This window comes from Rhinolophus sinicus, chromosome 17 (genome assembly GCF_057876585.1).
Source record: "Rhinolophus sinicus isolate RSI-liver-muscle chromosome 17, RSI-T2T, whole genome shotgun sequence".
In the NCBI taxonomy this organism is placed as follows: domain Eukaryota; kingdom Metazoa; phylum Chordata; class Mammalia; order Chiroptera; family Rhinolophidae; genus Rhinolophus; species Rhinolophus sinicus.
Genome location: NC_142517.1, coordinates 129,585,623 through 129,611,301, shown reverse-complemented (window position 1 = coordinate 129,611,301; position 25,679 = coordinate 129,585,623). Strand labels below are relative to the sequence as shown.

General features: G+C 44.2%; 1 protein-coding gene across 8 annotated transcripts in view; it reads right to left on the bottom strand.

Moving 5' to 3' along the window:
- MGAT5 (alpha-1,6-mannosylglycoprotein 6-beta-N-acetylglucosaminyltransferase) overlaps positions 1–25,679 on the bottom strand; it is a 323,438-nt gene that overhangs the window by 173,460 nt on the left and 124,299 nt on the right. For all 8 annotated transcript variants that reach the window (XM_019731135.3, XM_019731136.3, XM_019731137.3 and 5 more), the window contains one exon: positions 13,221–13,385. In XM_019731135.3, coding sequence (XP_019586694.2) covers positions 13,221–13,385 — 165 coding nt within the window. The remainder of the gene's footprint in view (positions 1–13,220; positions 13,386–25,679) is intronic.

The following is a 25,679-nucleotide window of genomic DNA, read 5'->3' as shown; positions in this document are numbered from 1 at the left end:
CAAAAACTGAAGGATCTCAGTTAGCTGACAGCAGGGGGCCTAGCACTCAGACCTTCTGGGTCCTGGTCCTACAATCCTTCACCGTAGCTCGCAGTTCTTAGACTGGTATCCCTCAATGCGAGGCCAGCTCACACTCTGAAATACTCTACAGGCCAGCCAATCACCTGCCAGTCACACGCTTCTTAGAGACCTGCCTACACTGATGACCATTTCTTCGACTCCCTGCCATCACAGAGAGAATCCAGAGGCCAGGGGGAATGTGTGAGTCTCCCCTTTGGAGGCTAAGAACAAAGTAGGCAGAGACTACTTTGAATCCATCTATGGAAAGGAATCTTGTAGAGACTGGGAGGTGAGGCCAGACCTTCACGCCATGACTCTCTGTGTCCAAGATTTTATCCTTTTCTTCCCTACTTCCTGTTTTTGTTTTTTTAAAGTTCATTGGGGTGACACTTGTTAGCAAAGTTACATAGATTTCACGTGTACAATCCTATAATACATCATCTATATATCACATTGTGTGTTCACTACCCAGAGTCAGTTCTCCTTCCATCACCATATATTTGATCCCCTTTACTTTCATCTACCACTCCCTTCCCCCCTTACACTCTGGTCAAGATTTTATCTTGAGCCAGGGAGAGCAGAGGACTGAAACAGTGAACACATCTGGATCTTGGACCCAGGATGTCTTACTGATCCAAGTAGCATCTTTCAGGAAGCATTAAGCTAAAAGTGAGAACACAATGTTGGTCAAACCTCACAAATACCATATAGGACCAATGACACTTTCACTGTGGCTTTCTGAAAACTCAAGGCCATACATTAACATCCCCAAACCTGAGAACAATTTCTGTAAAAACAAACCCTACATTTCTCAACAATGGTTTTAAGTCTGAATAGAGTCAGGCAAATACAGACAAGAAGTTGATCTCCACAACTTCTGCACCCACTTCATGACCAAAAGCCCAAACCCTACCCAAAATGTATGATCCTTCTGTAAAAGCTTACATTATATTCTTTGGCAAATGAATGGAACTTGCCCCACTCTGGTGCCTCTAACACAATTTTTGAGGCTTGTGAGCCTTTGGTTAAGATGTCTATGGGACAGTCATGCATCGAGCCTTTTAAAACCATTCGCTGAAATCTCATTTTGGTCATTACAATAATGGCCCATGTTTCCGAGCACTTCCTGTGTGCCAGCCTTTCACATGCACTGTCTCCTGTGGCCTCCCAGTATCCCAGAGAGCTAGCTTTTCTGTAGTACAGATGAGGGGACTGAGACTTGACTCTCCAAATGGCTTGGCCAAAGTCGCACCGCTGGTGGAACTCAGATTCAAACCCCAGCAGCCTGAGCATGGGGCTACCGCAAACAGAGGTTTCATCATGTGCTGACCCCCACATTCACCCATCAACACCTGACCATGGTCCCAATACTGCTCACTCAAATATCCAGTAGCAAACCAGCAGAGGCGTAAATCCCAAATGGTACAGCCTGGTAGTCAATGGTCTCTTTCTGGGTTTCAATAAGCTACCTTCTGCAATAAGATTAAAAGGGCACAATAGAGTTTTGTGTGCAGACCCAGGAAGAATGTGCCTGTGACCCCTCTGGGTGTAACCTTCCTCCGGGCTCCCTCTGTCACTCATTTGGGTCTCTGCTCAGTGTCACTTTTCCAGAAAGGTTTTCCCTCATAACTGGCCCATCCGGAAACAGTCTCCTCTTCCCTGCTGTCTCCCCACACTTCTTTATTATTCTCAATAGCACTTATAACCACCGGGCATAGTATATGTTTGTACATTTGTTGATTATGTGCCTTCACTGCTGGAATGCAATCTCGATAAAAGAAGAGACTTGATTTTGCTCATCCCTCAATCTGCAGGGCCTTGAAAGTGCCTGGCACAGAGGAGACACTTACAGTATCTGTTAGGAATAAATCCCATCAATCAATCTCTAGGTGACAGAATAACACCTGCTTTGTAGTTTCGTCTTTTTGCTTAGCTGTAATTTCCAAATTTCTAAGCGGTAGAATTATATCCGTTTTTTATAACACAGAAGAAAGGTTTTGTTTATAAAGACTCCTTTGGAAAAATACTACCCTACTATTACATAAACTCAAGGATAGAGTTATGGCTGCTTTTGGTCACTGGTAGCTCGGAGGCATGAAAAGCATGGCTAAATTAATGCCCTGGCGCCCATGGATGATGGAAAAGCACACCCACCCCATGGACACACACTTATCATGGGCTTTCTGGCCAACTCAGCTGCTACTGACGGCCCTCGGCCTTCAGGAAGCGACCGTCCTCCCCACATGGCACAGCCATGGGCCAACAGCCACCTTTTTAATCCTCCCAGCATTCCTGGAAGTACAGGGATGGCAGTCTCTCTTTTTACCATGTTACTTTGTCTGACAGGGGCCAGAACTGTAAGGTGAGAATAAGAGCTCATAACCGTCCCCTAAAGGACACCCATGTGCCTCCCGAGTTGGGATCAAGAGAGCCACTGAAGAGAAATTGCTGGAACTTCAGCCAAGCAGTCCATTGTATTTTGATGTCAGATACCATCAGATTCAGCTTTTGCTAATCTTCTCTTTGTCCCAACCTCATGCACCCTGAAATAAAGTCTTCAATATTTACTCTGTTCTTCTGTTACTCTTGCTATAACTTGAACCATATTTAATGAAAGCAATTACTGAGTAAGTTCTATTAGCATAAAGTTTAGACAGGTTAATAACTGTCTTCCCTGGTGAGCTGAGCTCTACAGCACAGGAATTCCCTTCCCTACTCTGAGGGAGAAGGTATAGTGAGGGGTCAGGCACACTTTCCAGATTGCTTCAGGTGGCTGTGACAAGGGCTATCTGACTTCCACTGCACAACAGGACTTCCTTCTGTGCCAATTCCTATAAGGGCCTTCCTACCCTTATCCCCAGATGGCTACTGAGTGTAAAAGGCATTCCCAAGGCCAAAAGGTCAGGCAAAACCAACAGGTCATCTTGGACTAGAGTTGAATGAAGTTCTAGGTTGAGGGTCAAGAAAGGTATGGTGAGCGTTGCCAATAATCTCTTCCACATAGGGACGCGGTAATCCCTACGTTCACAACAGGAGCCCTAGCTTCTTATCCGGCTGCATTTGCACTGCCTGACACAAGGCCTGGCACCATCCAGGCAGTGTTGATTGTATGAAAGACACATCAGTGCTTCCGTGTTGTATTTGTGGCCCCTCCCTTCTAACAAAGTATGAACCACAAAGGGCAGGGTCTTTAGGTGAGTGTATGTCAGACGCCTGTGAGGTGTTCAGTATGCATCAGCTCATGGCACCCTCACCGGCACATGAAGCAAGCGTTGCCATCACCTCCATTGTACAGAGAGTAAGGCCTGCAATGGTAAGTAAAACACCAACAGTGGGGAACTCAGGGCCAGGGGTTCTGCTCAAGGTTGTCTGATGTCGGAGACCAGGTCCAGCCTATGAGTGTCGAGTGGCTTGGAGAAATCCCCTCTCCTAGATCCAGTTTTCTCTACACCATATAGCACTAGGACTGGGTAGTTGACATACTCATCAAGAACTGACCATCTGCTACATGCCTGGCCCATGGGTTAGACCCAGAGCTGGGTCCTTAAGAAGTGCATGTCCCAGTGGCCAGAAACTTACTGAGCTCGGGCCTGGAGTGGTTTTTGTGCCTGGCCTTGAGTGATTTCCATGTATTAATTCATAGTCCTCAAAGGAATACCATGGTACAGGTACTTAATCCCCATTTGTAGATGAGAAAACTGGGTTTATCTAAGGATACACGACTATGAGGTGGCAGAGCTGGGATTTGAACCCACGTGGTCAGGGTCTAGAGCTTGTCTCTGAATGAACCACAATCCTATGGCTGCTGTTTAACAGGGGAAACATTAGCACAGACCCTTCATCTGATGTTCAACTGTGGCTCTTCCCTAATGACTGTTTCAAGAACCCACCTCCACGGGCACTAACATAAAGAGAAAGTTCCTATTATAAATGCTGACTCCAAAATCTCACCAACGTGAAACAACAAGACAGCTTAAAACCAACTGATGGCGTAGCTGGCCAACTCTGACAAGCAAATAAAAATGTCAGCCCCAGACACATCGTCCCTCTGCCGGCTCTACCAAATGCTTCGGGTCCTCAGCTTGACAGCAATGAACTTGGGGGCTGTGACCATGCACATGACACTTGAACGTCCAGGCAAAGGAAGGACAGAGAAAGGAGACCACAACGAAGGTTAGTTCTGCTGCTCCGAACTGAGGGACACTCCAATCCCTCTTAATTATATTATCTAATTGGATACCTCTTTTCTTAATTTTTAAACTCAGCAAAGAATATCAGACCACCTTCACCCATATGCTTTATCTCTTCTTTTTCTGAGATACAATGAGAAGGGAAAAACAAAAACTAGCACCTGATTTTCATGTAGGTCACCTAATTTTAGAAGCTATGGATATGCAAAGTCAAAAAGCACAGCTTAAAAATAAAATCCCTCAAAACCCCACAAACCTAAAAACCTTTCCAACAACACAGACAGATAAGATTCCCCTGCCCCCATGAGAACAGCCTTAATTATAACATTTTTCTGAAATTTTAAATCTCAGGCTCTAGAATGAGTCTATTGAAATATGTGTCAATGGAAACAAGGTAAAAGACAAAATGGCAAAGACAAGGGAACGTCTGCAAGAAAGCATATGCTCTGCTGTAGCTGTTGAACATCTATTGAGTTAATACCATATGTAAGTGGATAGCACAACTGTATACACATATCTCATTAAGCCAAATGAGAGCAAGTGGGATCTGTCGTCTTCTGATTAAAACAAACAAGTCTGATTTTAGTATGTCCTGCCTCCCCTCCACAGAACACCCCTGAACACAGGTCTTTTCACACCAACAGTAAATTCTTCCCAAGTTCTCCAGGTCAGTTTCACAGTGCGCGTCCCTGAGGCTGTTCTTCCCACTGTCTCCCTTCAAACGGCTGGGGAGGAGCTGCATTCCCCATAGGGACACACACTCTCACTTTGTGAGGTGAAAAAGCTGTGTGTTCCTTGAAGGGTCAGTACTTAGTATGAAGGTAGTAAGAGTGGTGGGTGCCCAGCCTCTTTTCTGCAAAAAACTATTCATTCAGAGCAACCTCTGACACAGCACAGCTGATTACAATTTTTTTTTAAATCTTAACTTACATTTTTATAATTAGCCACCAAGAAATTACAAAAGAAATGATCTTATGATGGAGGGTTTTCAGAAAGCCTTGTAAAGCACAAGCATTTCTCCTTTAAACAGTATAGCAGTCAAATGCCAAAGCAGGCCAATGGCAGACGTGCCGATCTAGAACTGAGTGTGGCCATCACCATCATGGTAACAGCTGGCTCCAGGACAGTGGCTGACCAGGAGTGTGTTTAGAAGAGCGAGGAGCACACTCAGCTGGATGACTGTACTGAGAACCTGCAATTTACCAGGCTCCCAGTGAGGTACTGGGTTTAAAAGGCATTTCCTTTAAAAAATAGGATATTTTGCCCATGCCTTTGATAGCTTACAGCCTGACTATGGAGGCAGGCAAAGCATGGAAAGTTCCATGGATACACAGAGCAGTCGTGAGAACACAAAGCAAGGCCACCAGAACCTCTGGGGTGGGAATGCGTCAGGAAGGCTTCTTAGGGGGAATAGTGTTTCAGATTCGTTTTGAAAAAGACAATAAGAGTTAGCCCGAAAAACAAAGGGCATTCCAGGTTGCAGACAAAAAACACATACATGTATAAGGGCATGGACAGCATGCTGTGGGCTAGGACAGTTCCTAGCAGGGCTGAAACACACTCTGCCACAGCAGCATTTCAAATGGGGCAGAAAGGTTGGCACCCCAGAAGCTTTGCCCTCTGAGCCCTCAAGGAGAGAAAAGTTAGAGTCAGGCTTAGGATGACTTTGGGAATCCAAACCATAATGTGACAAGGGTCTCTAATAGTCATACGTATTTAATCTGCTTGCGCAAAATCTCTTTAGGGACCCTCCCCCATCACGAAATCCCAGGGGTAACCTAAGTGATCCAGGCCCAGCCAATTAGGATGGCGCTGTGACTGGATCATGGATAGGCACACATCCCAAGCCAACCTGATCAGAACCCACCCCAAGAGTGCTGCCAGAAACCTAGACGCTCCTGGGACCATTTCTGCCACCACGGTACAGAGATGGTGTGTAAGAATGAAGCTGATGAAGAAGGCAGTACAGTTTCCATGTTTGAATCCAACATTGCTGCACTCAGCGTCAGCTTTTGAACTTTCCAGTTGTTACATGAGTCCCAAATTCTGCTTAAGGTAATATGAGGTAGACGTTTTGCCTCTTGCAACCAAGTGATTAGACAAATACATGATTTCCTGCTAAGCCTCTAAGTATTGATAATAAAGGTCTCGGAGTACTGACAAAAAAGGTCAATTTGGGAATTTCTTCAAGTCTAAAGCACTCAAATGCAATTATATATACATATGTTCTAATTTATAAGTCACTAAACATATACTAGTTATTAACTTTTTCACTGTCAGTGGCAATATTCTAATAACTAGTATTGCGATCTTCAGTCTTATATCCATCAGTGTTTCAACGTGTAGCTTTTAAGTGGTAATGAACAAATGCTCATATAATACTGACTTTGTACCAGGCATGTTTCTCATTTAATCACGTACTCATTGACTCTTCATAACAACCCCATGAAATGGGTACTACTATTATCTCTCCGGTTTTACAGATGAATAAACTCAACCATAGAAAGGTTCAGAGATGTGCCCAAGGTCACACAGGTATGAAGTGGTGGAACCAGGATTTGACCCAGGGCAGCCTGGTTGCACAAGTATGATCTTTCCTTGCCCCTCATCTCCTGAGCACTACGAGCCAACGTTCCAACTGCCTTTAAATTGTTACTGCCAACCACAGGGCTTGCAGAAAAGCATTCACACTCCCTAAATCCACCTAAACACGTGGCTACTGTCTTTGTACAATCCTGCTTCTTTTCTGGCTTGTTTCCTCAATAAATGCGTCACCCAGTCGTCCTTGAAACTCTATCCCTGAGAATCATTAAGACAGCTCCTCCCTCGCCCTCTCCCATGGTCCACCAACTCCACACTGACATGGGTCTCACGCACATGTCCAATTTCAGGTTTTGAACTACCTGAGTCAACTAAACCCTCTCTCACCTGGCTTCCACTATGACCCCCTTCGAAAGCATCCCACTTCAAAATGGCCATTAGTTTTTTACTCTGAAAATACAGGTCTCATCTACTCACCCTCGTCAGCCTCACTGCCAATAGAACAAAATAGAAACTCCTTAGTTTTATATGGAAAACTCTTCACAAATACCCCAACCTACCTTTCCAGTGTCATCTGTTATATTTCTCTAAATATGCTGAGTAGGGTATGCCACGCTGTAAAGTAGATCTTTGGGGCCTGTCTTGTTTTCCTTAACTTATTTCATTTACTCTTTCATGTCTTGATAATTACATACTTTGCTTAAAATAATAAAATTTCTTCTAAAACACTTTAATTTAAATCCTCTCTCTCAGACTACTTTGCCATTGTTATTCTGAAATTAGTGGCTCTTTCATGAAAATAATTACCTCCTATCTAAGTAGGAGTAAAATACAGATTGCCAAAATTTTACTGATTTGGGTCCAGGAAAGGAGTTTCTTAAGGTCAGGATCCCAAAATAGTCTTCTCGGAGTTTATAAAATCTCTTACTTAGAGGTCTCGAAGATCAGTTTCAAAGCTCAGATGGCGGGGGTGGGGTTGGGGGGGGAGGCTTGGGGACTTGGGAACAGTCTTGCTGGGAAGAAGGAAGGAGACTTTAGGTCTCAGCTGGCCAATAAAGAAATTTCAACGTCTCAGTCATCTCTCTGCCCTAATCGTAAGTGGTAATACCAGATTCCAACAAAACCTTGTAGATCAGGGTTTCTCAACTATAGTACAATTGAGATTTGGGGCCAGATAATTCTCTGTTGTGGGGCTGACCTGCGCACTGTAGGATGTTTAGCAGCATACCTGGCCTCTAGCCACTAGATGTCAATAATACCTCTTCAGCTGGGACAACCAAAAATGTCTCCAATCATTGCTAAGTGTCACCTGGGCAAGGGTGGAGTGGGGTTAGCATCGTCTTTGGTTGAGATTCAGTGCTATAAATACACAGGCCCAAAGGTCGACATCACTTCTCCGGAACTGTATTTTTTTCCCTCTTCCTCCTCCTGCCCTCCTCCTCCATCATAAACACCTAAGTGCCTTTGACCACACAAAGTGAAAACTATACCAATAATGACATACATTTTTCTATGAAGGTACCAAAAGAATTGTTTCTGACAAGTAGCCACATATTTATTGCTGCCCTTGCAAAGAATGAAACAGAAAGTGACAGGTAGCTAGGAGGAACACATTTGTTTCTTGCTCCAATTAAAAAGAGAACTCTCCGCAGTTTCATTTCTCCTGTCTCCCCACAGCATCTGGGGTGCCGCTGTCTGGCCAATACCTGACCCCGGGAAAGCTACCTGCTGAGTCACTGGTGGGTGGGGGTAGGACACTTCAGGTGCTACTGCAACACAAGTGATAATGTGGGTACACAAGCAATGAAACAGCACAGGTGCAACTTAATTTCAAGGTTCATTATCAGCACAAAAGGGGGGAAACTGCAGTTCCCAATGCAAACCCTGGAACTCAGCAGGGACGTTTTTCAATTTTCAAATAGTAAGAACAACAATTATGGTTCTTTTTATTGAGAACAGCATCCAAGTTCAAATACACTACACTTCAAACCCAACTACTAGAATATGATGCATGTTGCAACTGCTGTTTGGGCAATGCAGGGCCGCCTAATGTTCAATTTGGACTAAATATCAGAAAACAGCCACTTGAATTGTGCCTGCACCTTTGATTTTGTGGCTGTGTTTCCCAATTGGCCTTGCAATTGTAAGCAGTCATAACACAAAGGGGATGCTAGGTTTACGTTTTGCCTTTTAGCGAACGCCCAGTGATGGCTGGTTATTCAGCTGATGTTGTAAGACAACGACTGGGTTTTGAAGAGTATAAATGAATGGGAGTGAGCACACCTGTGCACGTGCCCGCACTCTCCTTTTCCCTTCGCTGTGCAGTACAGAGTTGTGCAAACATTACAATCTAGAGTTGTAACCATCGCGTGCTACGAAGACTCCATTGCACAGAATCACCTACGGGAAGCTCAGCCATGACTGACAAAAACAGAGTCCTGCTGCATAGGTGGGGTCTGCTGAAGTCTTAAAACGGGAAATGAGATACCAAGTCCCACTTCCAAGCAAATCCCCATAAGTGGAAATGAAGTTAAGAGAAACTATAAGAAGACACCCCTTTCAGAAGTAAAGCCAAATGCTCTCCTCCGTAATTCAGTCCATGAGGGCAGGATTTATAGAGTACCTTCTACAGGTCGGCTCTGAACAAGACACTGTGGGCAAAACAAAGATAAAAGCAGATGTTTTCCGTTCTCGGAAGGTAGGCATTTTCACTACCACTCATCCCTGCGTTCACCTTGCCCCCACATTAGTCCATGGCAAAGAACCATCGACTCAATCCTATTCACTCCACAAATCCGGACAAAAGCAGAAACGGTCTATCTGAAAAAAACTTAAGTATTGTTCTGAAAGTAGGTAATTTTGACAAAGGCACACTCAGGTCCTTTCAGGGCAGAAAACCTGGACAAATGGTGATTGGTTGAAAGGTGGGGATTTTTTAACAATGTTTTTTCCTTTTTTTGATTCACCTTCCTCTTCAATAAGATAAACTAAAAAATGCAGTTCAATCTGATTCTTCATTTTAATAAAGTTCATTTCCCCCTAAATTTCCCTAGGGGAACATTCACTTTCACATAAGAGAAAAAGCCCAAGAGTGATAAATTTGGAAAGAAAAGCCATTTTGGGTAAAAGCCACATAGAACACAGCTAAACAGAGAAAGGAAAGAGGACACACACACACACACACACACAAATGTCCCTAAAAAGAAAATAAATTTAGGAAGCCCTTCTTCAACTGCTGTGGTGCCCAATTTAGAGGCAGTTTACAGCCAACCAGAAGATATATCAGCAAGCAATAAGACACACCAGTAAGCAATCAGAAACATCATGAGCAGTAAGACACCAGAGTAAGCAGTAAAGACACACCAGGGAGAACATTTCTGAGCAATTACCACATGTCTTAATGCAGAGAGGGAGAAAGAAAAAGTTCACTCCACTAGGATTGGAATCCAATCAAAATGAACTCGCTCACGGCTCCAGAGCCACTCCTGCTTTGGCGAGAGCGGTGTGAGAACCAGCAGCTCGGCCACTGACCAGAAAGGGGCACGAAAGCAATGAAGAGTTGACAGTGAACCAGGACGACGAACTTACGTTCTTGTCCTTCTTTCTGGCACGCTAATCTATGGACATGACAAATACAAAATATATGTTGGCTCTTCGAAAAGGTATAAAGGACCCTCCAACCTCTGGGGGAAATAAAAGAGGTTGCCTTTACTCTTTATTTCATATTGACATCCACTGTGGCCAACACAGTATCTAGGGAAGGGACACATATGCACCCACGCACACAGAGGGATGAGTTTTTTTTTGTTTTTTTTTTTGATACACAGGTCAACCAAAGGAAAAGACCCTCAAACATTAAAAAAAACAACAACAACAAAAAAAAAAAAACAAAAAACACAACAAACAACTTCCTTATTAAAAAGGTTATTAAATTTCCCAGGAAAACCGTCAGCTCTCTAGGAACCTCTAAGAAAATGATAGCACATTTTCCCAGATGCATACATTTGCAATAATTTACAAATGGAAGCAAGAAAGATGGAAGGAACATAATCTCTTCTTTATATGGCTCTAGGAGGTCTTACACTGAGCTTAGGGGATTCCGGTACCCAAGTTCCCCTTCTCCCAAATAATTAAACTCAGTAAAACCTGTGAGACCACTTACTTCTCAGGGATGCTGAGAAGATTAAGTAAAATCATGTGCCTCCAAGAGTCAGAAACAGTAACTGGTGTTACCAAATGATTGCTAAATGTTAGTTTCCACACCTTCCTACCAAGTTTCTTTCTGGGTCACAAATTCTAGTCTGTATCTTCTCCAAGAGGCCCTTATGCTGCAATCCTGCCTACCTCAACGTTTACCTTCCTGCGAGGAGCCTTCCACACTCACCCCCACTTACAGTAACCACAGTTTATTATTTTACATATATGTTATATTCTCCTAATTTGCCAGTAAAAATCTTGAATGCATGAAGTGTATCTCTCTCTCTCTCTCTCTCTCTCTCTCTCTCTCTCTCTCTCTCTCTCTCTCTCTCTCTCTCTCACACATACACACGCACAGGCGCGCGCGCACGAAAGATACAAAGAAGTGAGAATGAGGTTAATTATTAAAGGCATAATTCTAAATTTTCTCCCATTTCCCCAAAAGAGAAAAAAAAAATACTTTGGATCTTTAAGTATTAGTAAAAACACAGGACCCATGGCATATGTAAAGGAGCTGCACTCAGAGCCAATGGTGCAGAGAATGTACTCAAGAGATATTTAACTGAGTAAGCTGGCTCCATACACAGGGTTGGGATCTCATTTGAAAGAAGTTGCCACCAACTCCCTCCCATGTCATTCCTTGAGGTCTACCCCTGCTTCTGTACCCGGGGCCCTGGAGTCCAGAGGGGAAAGTCTCCCTGAGGAGCATGGCTCACAAACAGGACAGCCAGAAGCAGCAGCAAGATCTATCAGGGAAGAGAATGACAGCAGACATATTTACATAGTTCCTGCAGGACAGAGGCAGTGGGAGGCAGCAAAGTTACAAGCAGAGTGCCCCACCCACCTCCAGAACTACGAGAATGCAGAACTGCCATGAAATCAGATAGGACCTTTTCAATAGCGTTTCATATTGGGGACAGGGGTGGAGGAGTGGAGACTGGAGAGGCCTGGGTTCTGTTTATTAATAAGCACTCAACACAGTGGGAGGTTTTCTTATCTAATTACAGAAGCTGTTGGAAACTGCAGGCGAGGCAGGATTTATGGCCTAGACGACCCTGCCTCTGTGTTGTAATTAAAAGTTATTTTTAATACCTTTGTTTGGTTAGATACTTTGGAGTTTTAGAAATATAATCTGCAATTTAAAACTTGCTAAAGGGCAAAGAACATAACACACAGGTAATACAGCAAACTTACATAAGGTGAAACAATTAAATGTTTTGACAATGGAGGTGGGAAAGGAATCTCTCCTAATTAAGTCTGTGAATTTCTCTAAGAAAGGAGGCGAGAGAAACCAGCCAGCAAAGTGTACTAAACTAGAATTAAAAAATTTTTTAAAGTAACCCAGGTACTTATTTTATCCATTAACTGGAGTCTGGATACCACCTACCAGGGGCACTGAATGAGTGAGTATTCACAAGGATTCACCCAAAGTACCTAACCCTAATCCTCTAGCTCTTTGCTTTGCCCTGGGTCCCTAGGAAACCACAGTCGTCTGCCAAACAACAGCAAGCCCTGGCTCAACCACAGAGACCCAGAGGCCGACCCAAGGGCAGTGTGATGGAGGGTCCAAGGGGAGCTGTGGGCAATACATGTTGTGTATGATTGGGTTTTTTTTTAAATCTCTTCTTTCATGCAAGATTCCAGTTTCAAGAAGGGACCAGGCAAAATGAATCCCAGTGGGAACTACACAGTGAGTTCCCATCCATGAGGCATCCATGAGTGGCTACAGAATCAACCCAAGATCAGGCAGGGGCCATTTATTTCCTAAGTGCCATTTCCAGAATTTATATTTCTGCAATATACATGCAGGAGACATTTTCTACAATGGTGGCTCTTCTTTAACAATAGGGAGGAGAGAATCTATTATATGTAATAGACTTTTGAAATTGTCTGATGAAAATGGAGAAGAAGTAACTCTAACTGGCATGAGCTTCCGAGGTAATCTCTATATTTCACTTATCTGTGCTAGGAGTCTTCTCATTAAAAGTGAATTCCGGGAGCTCATTACGTGAAATATGTCACAGAAACCACCAGTTATCACACATCATGAGACTGTAACCGCATTTTAACATGTTCTTCAAAACTAAATTAAAAGTTTAGCTTTACAGAGGCCATACCAAGTTTATGGGATTTAGCTTATAACAATAGCAACCACTGCGCTTCTTTATTCTTTTCCCAGTTCAAATCAGGGTTCAGCTCCACCACGTCAGGGCACAGAATCGCCCTTCTTACCTGCCACATTAATTTTCTCAAGTGCTACCAAGCTGGGAACAGCTGTCGTAGAGTTGGTCGAGTTGGTTCCTGTGCCATTGATTACAAGATTGTCCACCTTCGACTCTAACTTGCCAATGCGCTGCAAAATATTATCCAGCAACACAGCAAGAGTTTTCTTCAAATCTGTAAAAGAAAATGTAGATAGTTTAAAAATCCTTTGGCCACTGTGTATTTGTTCAACGCACATGCTCTCTCTTTCTCTGAGATTAGGAATAAAAAGGGGTACAGTCCAAAAAAAGTACTGCCCCAAGACCTGTCCTAACAAACTCTCTATTTTAAAAGATGACAGGGGCCATCTTCAAGTGGCCCAGAAAGTACAAAACAAATTGGTCTGTTCTGGGATGCAAGTTGGGCAATTAATGACATAAACGTATTTTTAGCTACTAGGCTGATAGAGAAAACTCCATGTTACTTAGCATCCTACCAAAGCACTCTATTAAATTCCTCCTCTTATAATGTGACCGTTACTGACGCACAGAATCATAACCCCAAAGCGTAACAAAGTCCTGAAGTAGCTTCGGGATCAAGTTCATCGTTATTTTTAGTGCCGTGAACTCAAGTATGTCCCAAGTTTTTTTGCCAAGTCTTTATTTCTATTGGTTACATATAGTAATAATAAAAGCTACAGTTCCAGGTTTCCAAACATGCTAGATAACCCAGGTAACTATAATCAGATTTAGAAAAATACCTCAAGACTGGAGTTACTCATTTGTCCAAAAAATATTTATCAAACAACTACTATGTGCCAGGCACTGCTCTCAACGCTGGGGTATTCTCTCGTGGTACTTACATTTAAGAGTTGTGTTCCCTTTCTTACGTATCTGTCAGTTATACCGTGTTTTCCTGAAAATAAGACCTAGCCGGACCATCAGCTCTAATGAGTCTTTTGGAGCAAAAATTAATATAAGACCTGGTATTATATTATATTATACCTGGTATTCTATTCTGTTCTATTCTATTCTATTGTACCTTGTCTTATATTAATTTTTGCTCCAAAAGACGCATTAGAGCTGATGGTCTGGCTAGGTCTTATTTTCGGGGAAACATGGTAGTAGTACACTTCCTTTTGCACAAATAATAGTCATATTTTTACATGTATATAAGCATTTACTAAGTTTGTATACAAGGTATTCCATATGCATACACAGAGATGAACTTAACCCTTTTCCTCTGGAAATTCACAATCAAAGAAAGATAGACTGACTTGTACATGTGGGAAAGGCAGAAGGACAGTAGGATAGCCGTCCATGGGAACAGAATCCAGACTCATTTATGAACTGAATTGGGAATGGGCCATGGGAACAGTACACAATGTAGTAGCAGGATATAGTCAAGTCCTGAAGTGAGACAAATGGGAAGTTGCCACCTTCCATTGTGCTGGGAACAGAGCAAACTTGCTCTGAGCAGGAACTGTGATCTGGCCAGGAAGGAAACACACATCTACCATGCTTCCCCAAAAATAAGACCTAGCCGGACAATCAGCTCTAATGCATCTTTTGAAGCAAAAATTAATATAAGACCCGGTCTTATTTTAATATAAGACAAAGTATAATATAATACAAGACCAGGTATAATATAATAAAATATAATATAATACCAGGTCTTATATTAATTTTTGCTCCAAAATACGCATTAGAGCTGATGGTCTGGCTAGGTCTTATTTTCGGGGAATCATGGTAGTTAATTCACCCACCCCAGAGTACAGCCAACTAACTTTGGCTAAGATGCACCCGAGCTGCCCTATTCTGCCAGGTCGAAAGGGGAACTCATCAGAACAGAAATGTGGGTATGTAATTAACATGGAAGTGTGTGTTCTCCGTGGTTTACACACAACATCCCTGGAGCTGACTAAAAACTATAAATAGAAACAGAACCCACATCCTTATCCTGAAAGTCTGGCTTGATGTGCGTGGCATCATTTCATCATTGCCCAAACATCAGACTTCTTCACAATGCTAAGATCTGGGGCAGTTTGTTCACTCATCAATTCTAACAAGTATTTGACCAGGCCTATGTTTTGCTCTCAGTGTGTATCTCACCTACAGGCAGTCAGACAAGCTGGCCACAACATGAGAGCAAAAGGGTCAAACATATGATTATAACGAAGAAGGGTAGAAGGAAGCTAACATTTCCTGAAGGCCTATCATGTGCCACACACGTATAGAAGAAACCATATGTTAGTTCCACATTCTCCATGAGGTAGATATGACTTCATTTTACAGATGAGGACACTGAGGTTCATAGACATGAAGTGACGTGTTCATGGTTACACAGATAATAAGTCAGAACGGGCAGTTGACTCAGGCCTGCCTAATTCCCTGATGCTTCACTGGGACCAGGCAAAAGCCAAGAGCCAAGGTAGAAAGCCTCAGTCTTTCAGCCATACATTGGGGTTAGGGTCCCAGACTTTCGAGCCAAAATTCCTGGGTTTGAGTCCTCATTCTCCATTCCTGTTTCCTTATCTGTGAAAGGGTGATAATGATAGGTCTGCCCCTTTGGGATAGTTATGAGGGTCTAATGAGTTAACATTTATAAAATGTTTTAAACACTGCTTGGCACATAGTAGGCAATAATACATACCTATCAGCTAAATATATATATATATATATACACACACACACACACACACCATCCTCTGGAATATGTTCTCATCCTTCCAAAAGAAATCACCCCCTGGGTAATGCAAAGCTTTATCCCTTTATCCAGAGTCATGAGATCACTCTCTTCCGAGGGCGGCAGTCCCACGGTCGGCATGACTCAGTCTGTCCCTGGCACATCATTAGCTGGCATGACAGCGGGAGTCAGCGACCAGCTTTGCTCTTACACTGAATCATTGACTGGTTCTCTAGAGTTCTGAAAATTGCCAGAGGCCAGCCACACAGATGGGGGCCACATTGCCATTGAGAGGTGGCTCTATTCAGTAGAGAAACCACTCCTCAGACAAAGGATATCAATCTCCCCCATCTCCAGCCTCTTTACCTGGAGCCTGTATTACCAGCAGGCGGTCTCTGTGTAAAAATGCCATTTAACTATTATTCACTAGTTAGTCAGACACAGAAGCCTGGCTGTGTTTGGGTTAACTCAGGGTTTCTCAGTTTCAACTCTATTGACACGTTGGGCCCGATAACTCTTTGTTGTAGGGGGTTATCCTGTGCATTGTGGGGTGTCTGGCAGCATTCTTGGCCTCTAGCCACTAAATGATGGTAGCAATACCCCCACTGTGACAACTAAAAATGTCTGCAGACATTGCCAAAGTCCCCTGGCGGGGGACACAATTTCCCCCATTTGAGAACCACTAACTTAGGCCCGTTCTTTCCACCCCTGGCTTCCCAAATGCTCCCTCTGTGGAGAGATAAGGGAGAACTCAGACAGAGGGGTTATGGGACAGAAGTGCAAGAAGCCATTAACTGAACTTGCATGACGTGTGACTTCCATTCACTGAGCCACTGGAGGCATTGCTACAAATAGACGCCATACTTCAAGGGCTGGTAACCTTTTGCAACAATGTCAAAAGGCAACAGGACTACTGGACAGAATCCCCAACCCACAGTTATTGGTGGAGCGCACCTTAGGCAGCAAACGAAGCTGTCACATCAGCATTAGAATATTCCTCCTCATTTCTGAAAATACAGTGCACCAGTAAGTGCGACCTATCTCTTGCTGACCCCACCTCGCTGAGATTTGTGACTCTGACATGGTACAACAGAATTCATGAGGAGGAGGAAGGATGCTGACATTCGCCGTCACAGCTATCACCCAATACCCCTACTGACAACGGCTACCAGTCTGTCATCACCATTCTGAGCTCTTGCTACGTGTCAGCTACCGTCCTCAAACGCTTCTCACAGATTAACTTATCTGACCCTGCCAAGAAAGGAAGTGTGATGCACATACTGTTTTTGCCACTCTCATTTCACAGACGAGCACAGGGAGGTTAAGAAATTTGTGCCAGGTGATTGCAGACCAGAGTCCATACCCACAGGCTGGTTCCAGAACTGACGGCCCCTATGGACCATGCTACATTGCCTCTAAACAACCATCATGGACCTGTTGGCCAGCAAGCATGTCTGACCTACTGCTTTTGAACACACTTACCAGGGATGAACCTCTGGGCAGCTGCCATGTCAAATCATATCCCAACCACCCTCAACACCTGCTGATGCCACTGTTCTGGAAGCAACTCCAACGCGAAAAATAATTTAAAATCTGCCTTTCCATCCCTTCTGCCTTAAAATGAAAATGGTACTCTCTAGGCAGTCACCGAGGTAGGCATTTTCTTCTTTCCCGATATGAAAGAAAAACGTTCATTTTTAACTGAAGCAGCTATTGGAGTCACTATTTCAAGACAGTCTAAGACAAGATAAAAGATACTTGATGACAAGACCATCTACACATCCTTACCAACTGACACAGAGTACATTACAGTACTCAGCGTGTGTTACGTAAGTGAATGAACCAACAAGTAAACGAACTGCAGTCTTCCCACCAATAAAGCTACATCAAGTATACCTTTCTGGGTGATGAAATTATGCCTCACCTTTGTATTTTAGTTGAACTTAAAAAACTAAGGATTTTATTGCAATTTTAAACTAATACCGGAGTATTTTTGTTTCTCTTTTAGTCTTAATGATAACCCATTTATCCAAAAAGACTATATACTCGAGAATACTTTCTATAGAGTTTAATAAACAAATGAGGGTGAAAATATTCCTCAAAATTCCCATATAATATTTGTTATACTTATCACTGTTTTACAGTTATTATAGCAGTAAAAGGTGTCCTCAGCAGGATTACAATTTTCAATTACTAACAAGCTTTTAAAATCGTGTTTGTGCTTCAAAGTCTTAGCAATAAAAATTTAATCCCAACATTACTACCACAATTCTGTGTTCCTAAAATTTAACTGTACACAATAAAGATGAGATCAAAGTAGTTGAAAACATTTCAAAAGTCCCTCTGAGGATAGCAAGCTTTGGTTTCCATCATGTTAGAAGTTCTCTGATAAAGGGTGAGATCAACAAAATCTCACAAGTGCTCTAAAAGCTTCTGCCAGTTTTTCTTTCCAGGAATCCACAACATCAGTGGGTAAGAAGGGTTGAAAGATGCTGTCACATCCTGGAGCAAGACAGCCAACGAGATACACAGCCAACTATACTTTCCATCATAGCTGGAGTCTATACCTTCCTTCACAGATGGGATCTGAGGAGAAAAAGGGGTCCTGCTCATGGAAAAAGGTTTATAGGCCTATCAAGTAAACCTGTGAGACTAGGGAGTGAACCCTGATTGCCCAGATCATGAAGTCAATCAGTATTCGAGGGATTATGGACAAAGGTTGTGCTTGGGGCCTATGCTCTCCCGACCCCACTCCCCTGGGACATGTTTCTAAGGCAGTAGTCGTCCAGCCTGCTGTCCGTCAGGCTCACCTGCGGAGTCTGAGTTCCCAAGCCCCATCCTCAAGGCACTCAGCGAGAACATGCAGAAGCCACACGTCAAGGATTCTGGGCATAGCCATGGTTGAGAATTACTCGTATGTTTAAGGTGCAGCTGCCACAATTCACTGGCACAGAACCAACTGTGCAATGAGCAAGGATTACCATCTGAACGGCCAGAAATCATCTACAGTGGTGCTTGGTCCTAATGCAAATCCCTCTTCACCATGGCCGCCCCCAGAGGCAGAGTGTGAACAACAGCGCTGGCTTTGAGGCACCAAAGAAACCAGTTAATGAGAAAGGAAGGTGCTAATGAAAAAAGAATTAACCCCAACCTCTCATTCCCATCGACCGCCAGGAATGTCAAGTTTCATCAGTTAAACATTTTTAAACTGATTTTAAAGTGACCTTTCCACAGAAAGATAATACAGTTATAGTACTGATCAAAACACACTCCATTCATTACGTACAAGGACATTCAAAGCAGAGTTATAAAAGAGAACAGTGCTACTTATTATAGATAAGAACTGGAAACTTCCCAAATACCCAACAAAAAGGTTAAATTACATTAGGTCCCTTCCTTCGTAAGATGAAATACATGGCTAGATTGGAAACTCAGGGAGGGCAGAGAGCAGGTCTTGTCGTCTGTGTTTCTCACCACCAGCTGTTAATATTAGGAAGTAGATAAATATTAATTGAATGGATGATGACAAAGGAAAAGGTATGGGCATTGAAAATAATGGCATGAGGAAATACAGCAAGATGAATTTAAAAAGCTGTATATAAAATAAACCATTTTTAAAAAATGAACATACACACACATCTATCTATCTGCATTTTAGAAAAGGACTGGAAGGAAATACAAATTTATCTGGATTTGAGGATAAGAAGTGTGCGTGTGTGTGTGTGTGTGTGTGTGTGTGTGTATTAGTTTCAGGTGTACAAAACAATGTAATAGTTACACATTTACACCCCTCACAAAGTGATAACCCACCTCCCCCAATCTACTACCCCTCTGACATCGTATATAGCTATTACAATTCCATTGATTATTCCCTATGTTGTACTCCACATCCCATGAATACACACACACACACACACACACACACACACACACACACGGGAGGTGCCAAAAAAAATGTATACAAGTAGACACTTTGGTCAACGCTGCTCAAGCAGTAGTTCGCCATAATCAGAAGTGTCTGGATGCTGATGGTAACCACTTTGAGCACCTCTTGTAATTGCAGAAGTCAAACGTGACATGTATTTATCTTTTGCTATCAGTATATATTGAGTATTACAATTTTAATACAGTTTTTCTTTCTTAAAATGTGTGTACATTTTTTGGCACCTTCTGTGTATATTTAATTATAGTTGACATTCCACATTAATCAGCTTCAGGTGTACAGCACAGTGGTCAGGCATCTACACTGTCCATGAAGAGGTCTCCCTAAGGAGTATTTTATTTTTTGTCTTTATTTGTAAGGCTACAAAGATGGACGTGGTATCATTTTGCCCTCACGTGTTTTATTGGCAGTATCGTTTATCTCATGTTGGACTACCTTGCAACAGTGATTCAACGAGCTGCTTAAGTTATGAACTTTTTTCCTTTCGTATTGAAAGAAAACATGCCTATCCAGGTGACTGCCTGGTGAGTCCAGGGCTTTTGATAGCTTTATATTCCATATGCTCTCAATTTTACATAAGCATTCACATTACTCTCACAAGCACAGAGGCATTAAATGCTATTTTAAAATGCAAATGGTCCAGTGACTTCTACCCTCAGAACTCAAAGATACTGGCCACAAGTGCCCTGATGTCAGATAAGATGACATGCACCCCAGAAACATCGCAGCCACTGACTCTCACTGCTTTTATCTCGTTTGAATTCTTAAAGCCACCCACAGTGGGTAACTCACCTGGACCTACACCTACACTCACATGTGCCCTTCACCTGCAGCTGTCGCCAAGGGCCAAACCAGGTCACGACAGGGAGCTGAATGATCGTCACAAAGTGACAGAGGAGCTCCGATGCTCCTCACTGACAAAACGCCCTCTCCTCGGTTAGAAGTACGGATTTAAGCTCTGACTCCCAACGTGTGCCTAGCAGTGAATGCTGTTCCCGAGCTGCTTCAGGGGCTGTTACCAGTATTTCAAGGAAATTTCTCAGCAGCACATCTGAAAAAAAGAGCATATCTAGGCCTGTTGATAATATCAAGTGCTTTATGGAATCTGTAAGCATCCAGAATGGAGTTCCTGGGCTGTTCGCTGAATTTTTCCTACACCTAGCCAGCTGCATGGACTAGGAGTCAGGCATTTTAGGCCTTGGTATAGAAGAGAAGAGGACTCAGGCTCTGAGAGGTCAAGCGCCTTGTCGCCCAGGTTCCTCAACCTGACTCCAGGACGTCTTCCCTGTTAGGAGAGGGCAGCCTGGCACACACGACTCCCAGCTCAATGCCTATACCACAAATCGTCCCCCTTACATGCCCCCTTCAGGGACCAAATGAGCTCTCAGCTTATCTCCCAGCCCAGAAGAAAACCTTCTCTTTGGAACAGAGCAATGACCATCACATGTTTCTAAAATGCCAAAGTCACTCTGTGGAGCTAACATACCTTTAGAAAGAGACCCAGTGAGGAGCCTAACCACATCGCTTTCGAGTTCAGAGCAGCAGTTCTCAACCCTGACCGCTGTGCTTTTCTCCAAACAGCCCCAGATAACTCCAGGACAAGCCTAGCCCGTCCCTGTGTAGGAGGGCGCGGCCAGCATGCTTTCCTCTGGAGCAGAACTTGCTTCCCCTGATGTCTGATTGGGCCTCATCCCCTATAAACACTAAGGACAGCTAGCTACATAAATGAGTTCCCAGAACCCTGTGTTCAAACAAATAAACAATGTCAGGTTATGGGGGCAATTTTGTTTGGGTGGTAACAGATGCAAGTACATGCAGACCAGGGCTAGTGATAACTCACAGTATCAAATGCCCTTCACTAATCTAAGTCCTCTAATAAGCTGTGTCACATGTAATCCTTACAACAACACTATGAGGTAAGTCATACTATAGCCTCTATTTTACCAAAGAGGTAAAATAGAGGCTACAGTGATCTTTATGATCTTAAAACATCAGTGACTTGCCCAAGGTCACACATCTAGTAAAAAGCCCTTCCACAACCCATGTAAACACTCTCTAACTGTCTTGCAGAATAAACAAAGCAACGGTTCCCATGTCAGGATTGTGCATAACAGCTACTTGGAGCCTCCTGGACATGGAAGCCATAGGGAATAACTTCTGATTTCCTGTCTCACTGAACATGTTACTCTGATTTTCAAAGGCGCCCCAGCTGAAACTGTACCACACAGAGTCCTGTGGGGGTGGGGAGCGGGTGGCCAGCTGCTGTTCACTTGTGGCTCCTACTATGTGCCAGGCACATGCTAAGCCCTGGGGTATAAAACAGCAAGAATCCCTGCTCTTCGGGGGCTTACATTCTAAGTGAGGGAGAGAGACGATAAACAAATACAATCACTATGTGATGACAGGTAATTTACGTGTCGTGAAGAGTGAGAATGGAGAAGGGCTTGGCTGTGCTTCAGTGAGGGGATGGCAGTGAGGCTGGGCCCTACTTCTGGAAGAGAAACCCACAGGAGAGCAGAGAGTGAGCCACCGGACAGAAGACATGCAGGTGGAGGGAAGAGCCAACGCAGAGACGCACAGACAGGAACATGCACAGCCATCACCCAACAGCTGGTCTTAGGAAACGGCGGTGGTGCCGAGGCCGACACGAGAGGTGAACACCTCTTCTGCAGCTGCAGTGGCAAGAGGTCGGCCCAAGCAGTTCTGACAGAAAAAGAACATCAAGACCGAACTGGGAAGAGGAGCTAAGGCCACCAGGCCAGGTGAGGAACCCTATTTCAGGGGCCCCTCACACGTGCATACCCTCCCCGAGCCAGGACCTGAGGGCACACGTTAGGTGCTGAGGCATGAAGAACAAGGTCTTATGGACAAAGGGAGGAGAAGCCTCCAGCTCCTCCCAGAGACCCATATCCTGATCATCCTCCTCACACTTCCAGACTCGGTTGGGTGTGCTTGTGAACTCGGCCTGGCTTGGGTGGGGACGCAGGGCTGGATCTCTACCACAGAATCGCTGGAAAAGCCTCAAGCCCCAAAGAGGCCCACTTTTAGGTTCCAAGCTTCTTAAATCAGAAAGCCTTTTCTTTATTCACAGCAGCCACGTCACCGTGGAGTAACCAAGGTCTCCTCAGACACCAAACAACCCAACTCTTTTCTCCCCTACCAGCTTCACTCCAGGAACAGTGTATTTCCCTCAGGGCAGGGAATTTCTGCTTCGGTGATGGTTTTCCACATCACCCCAGCCATCCAAAAAACAGTCCCTTGATCATATTTGTAGGAACAGAGGTAAAACTGAATAAAAAAACCCTTTACAGGCGTTATCTATCTAATTAAATCCAACGGAAGTTTTTTTCTTCGATTTCCTAGGAAAGGTGGAATGAAACATGTAAAAGTTCTTGTCTGACTCTCAGCACATTACCGAGGTCTTCACTTAGAGCAGGGGTTACCTTTCAGAGCAAGCTCAGACAGCCATGCCAGTGTCCCGCTGGTCTTTGAGCAGAACTGGAAATGGTGTTAATATCTTGAAAATGGGCACCCCCAGGCCACTGAGGGCCACCTGAAACCCAAAGCAGCTACAACTCCATTGCTCCTGACCAGCAGCCAAAGCCCAACCCTGGTTCTTCACCATCTTAAGGAAACAGAAGAACTTCTTTCCTCCTTACCCTGCCCCCCACCCCTCCTGCCCTGCCTGCCCTGTCCCCTCCCGCCCCCCATGGAGGTGAGAGTGGATAACAGGGCCCAGGCAATCACAAGAACAAGAACTCTCATCCCCCTCACATCCCTCCCTGTCCCATCACACTGAGACCCAGAGCCCACAGGGCCACCCTACCACCTGCTTTGCTGACAGCAACACCTTCCCACGGCTCCTTGCTCCCTCTTAGAGCTGCAGCTGCTTCTGTCCTGCCCCTGGAGTGCACACTCTGCCTTCTGCCTGGCCTGCTCTGCCTCAACCTCTCTCTTCCCATCCCACCCAGTGTCATTTGGGCTAAAAGACACCTCCTGGGAGAGGCCTTTTCTGACTTCCTCCTCAAGTAGCTCAAGTACTTAAAAAAAAAAATCACATCTCCCTGTGTCATTTTTCTTCTTGGAATTCATTACTGTCTGACATTCCCTTGTTTATTATTTCTCCCCTCCAAAATGAACATAGCCTCCCCAAGGGCAGGGACCTTGGCCGCCTTTTCCAGCTGTACACACAAAGCCTAGAAGGCACTGACATACACCAGCCAATGGCACAGACATTTCCCAACATGCGAGGCTTGAAGGATAAGAACCAAATCAAGGGGACAGTCTAGGCCCAAGAAATTCAGAGAGCCAGGAGACAGGAGGGAAGGCAGAGCAGGCAGGAGGTGAGGAGCAGGAGCACAGACGTGGAGGTCACGAGGAACCAGGCAGCAAGGAAACAGGATACTGGTGGGAAGGGGGCCGGCAGAGAAAGTGAGGGTCCACATCTGCTTCAGCCTGAGCTGCTGACCCATCAACAGCAGAGCATCTCAGCGCCCAGAGAAGCAAGCAGATAAGAAAGGTCTGGGTTAATAAAGTATGGACGGACCAAAGAGGGGGGTCTTTCATCACCCCAGGTTTCCATTCCTGTGACTTAGAGAACACAAAGGCACCTGTTCTGTTACATAAGAAGTGATCACTGGGGATCAGAATTTGGGTCAGGTCATCAGAGACAGAGATCAATTCACCTAAGAAACAAGACGGACATTGACTGGGGCAAGTGACACCCTTCATGACGCAATTGCTGCGAAGTCACTCACAGGCCTGGCCCTGCCATGCCGGCCTAGGTATGCGGTTGAGGCTGAACTGCAGAGGGCTCTGGCTCCACACGCTGCTCTCGAGAGTGACAGAAACCAGCCGCACCCCAAGAATGAATGTTCCAACCGTTCCACACAGGCTGCGCGGGACATCTTACAGATGGCACATCTTACAGGCACCACTTTTGAATTACCAAATCCCCAAATAAGTTCTCTTTTCAAATCACCAAAACAAGGATGGGGGAGGAGGAGATATCATTTGGAAGTTCTGTGATTGGAGGCACCTCAGTCACGCTTCACGTGGCCAGGCAGGGAGTGACAACCCACTCTAAAAGGAGTCTGTGCCTCTAGGGCTCAGGCCACACAGCCAGGATGTGGCAAAGCCAAACTGGCTGGCTGCAAAGCCCACGCTCCTAACCACTCAACTCTCGACCTGCCGTTCAGAAAAAGCATTTCCAGAGGGCTGAGAAATATCCACTCAAGCATTTGGATGTCTGGAGTAAATCCAAATGCAAAGATGAAAGAGTTGTGGAGAAATGAAAAAAGACTGACCCAAGGATTATCCAGATCAGGGACTGACATTTTTGGCAAAGGAGCAGGCAGTCAACATTTTAGGCTTTGCAGTCTCAGTGACAACTACTCAGCTCTGCCAGTATGGCACAAAAGCAGCCACAGACAACGCATAAACAAAGGGGCATGTTGGATTCCAAGGCATTTCCCATGTAAAACAGGAGGCCATAGTTTAGTGACAATGCCTTAGGCCACAGAGGAGTCCTGGGAAATTGAGTCAAGGAGGGACATGATCAGATGAGTGTTTTCAAATGAACTATGCTCACTGCCAAAAAATGGAATCAGCATGTTTTAGATGTTACATGAAATGAATACTGGCATTATCATGGTTCTCTGTTATCACAGTTGTTATAAACAAATAGGAGTGGCTGTGTTTCATTAAAACTTTTTTTACACAAACAAGCAGAGGCCTGAATTTGACCCACAGGTCACAGTATGCTGAACCCTGCTGCTCTAGTATTTTAAGTCAGAGATTCTAATAATTAATAATCTGAAATCAGCTATTACGGTTCTTCAAAACCTATCACAACGTAAAGA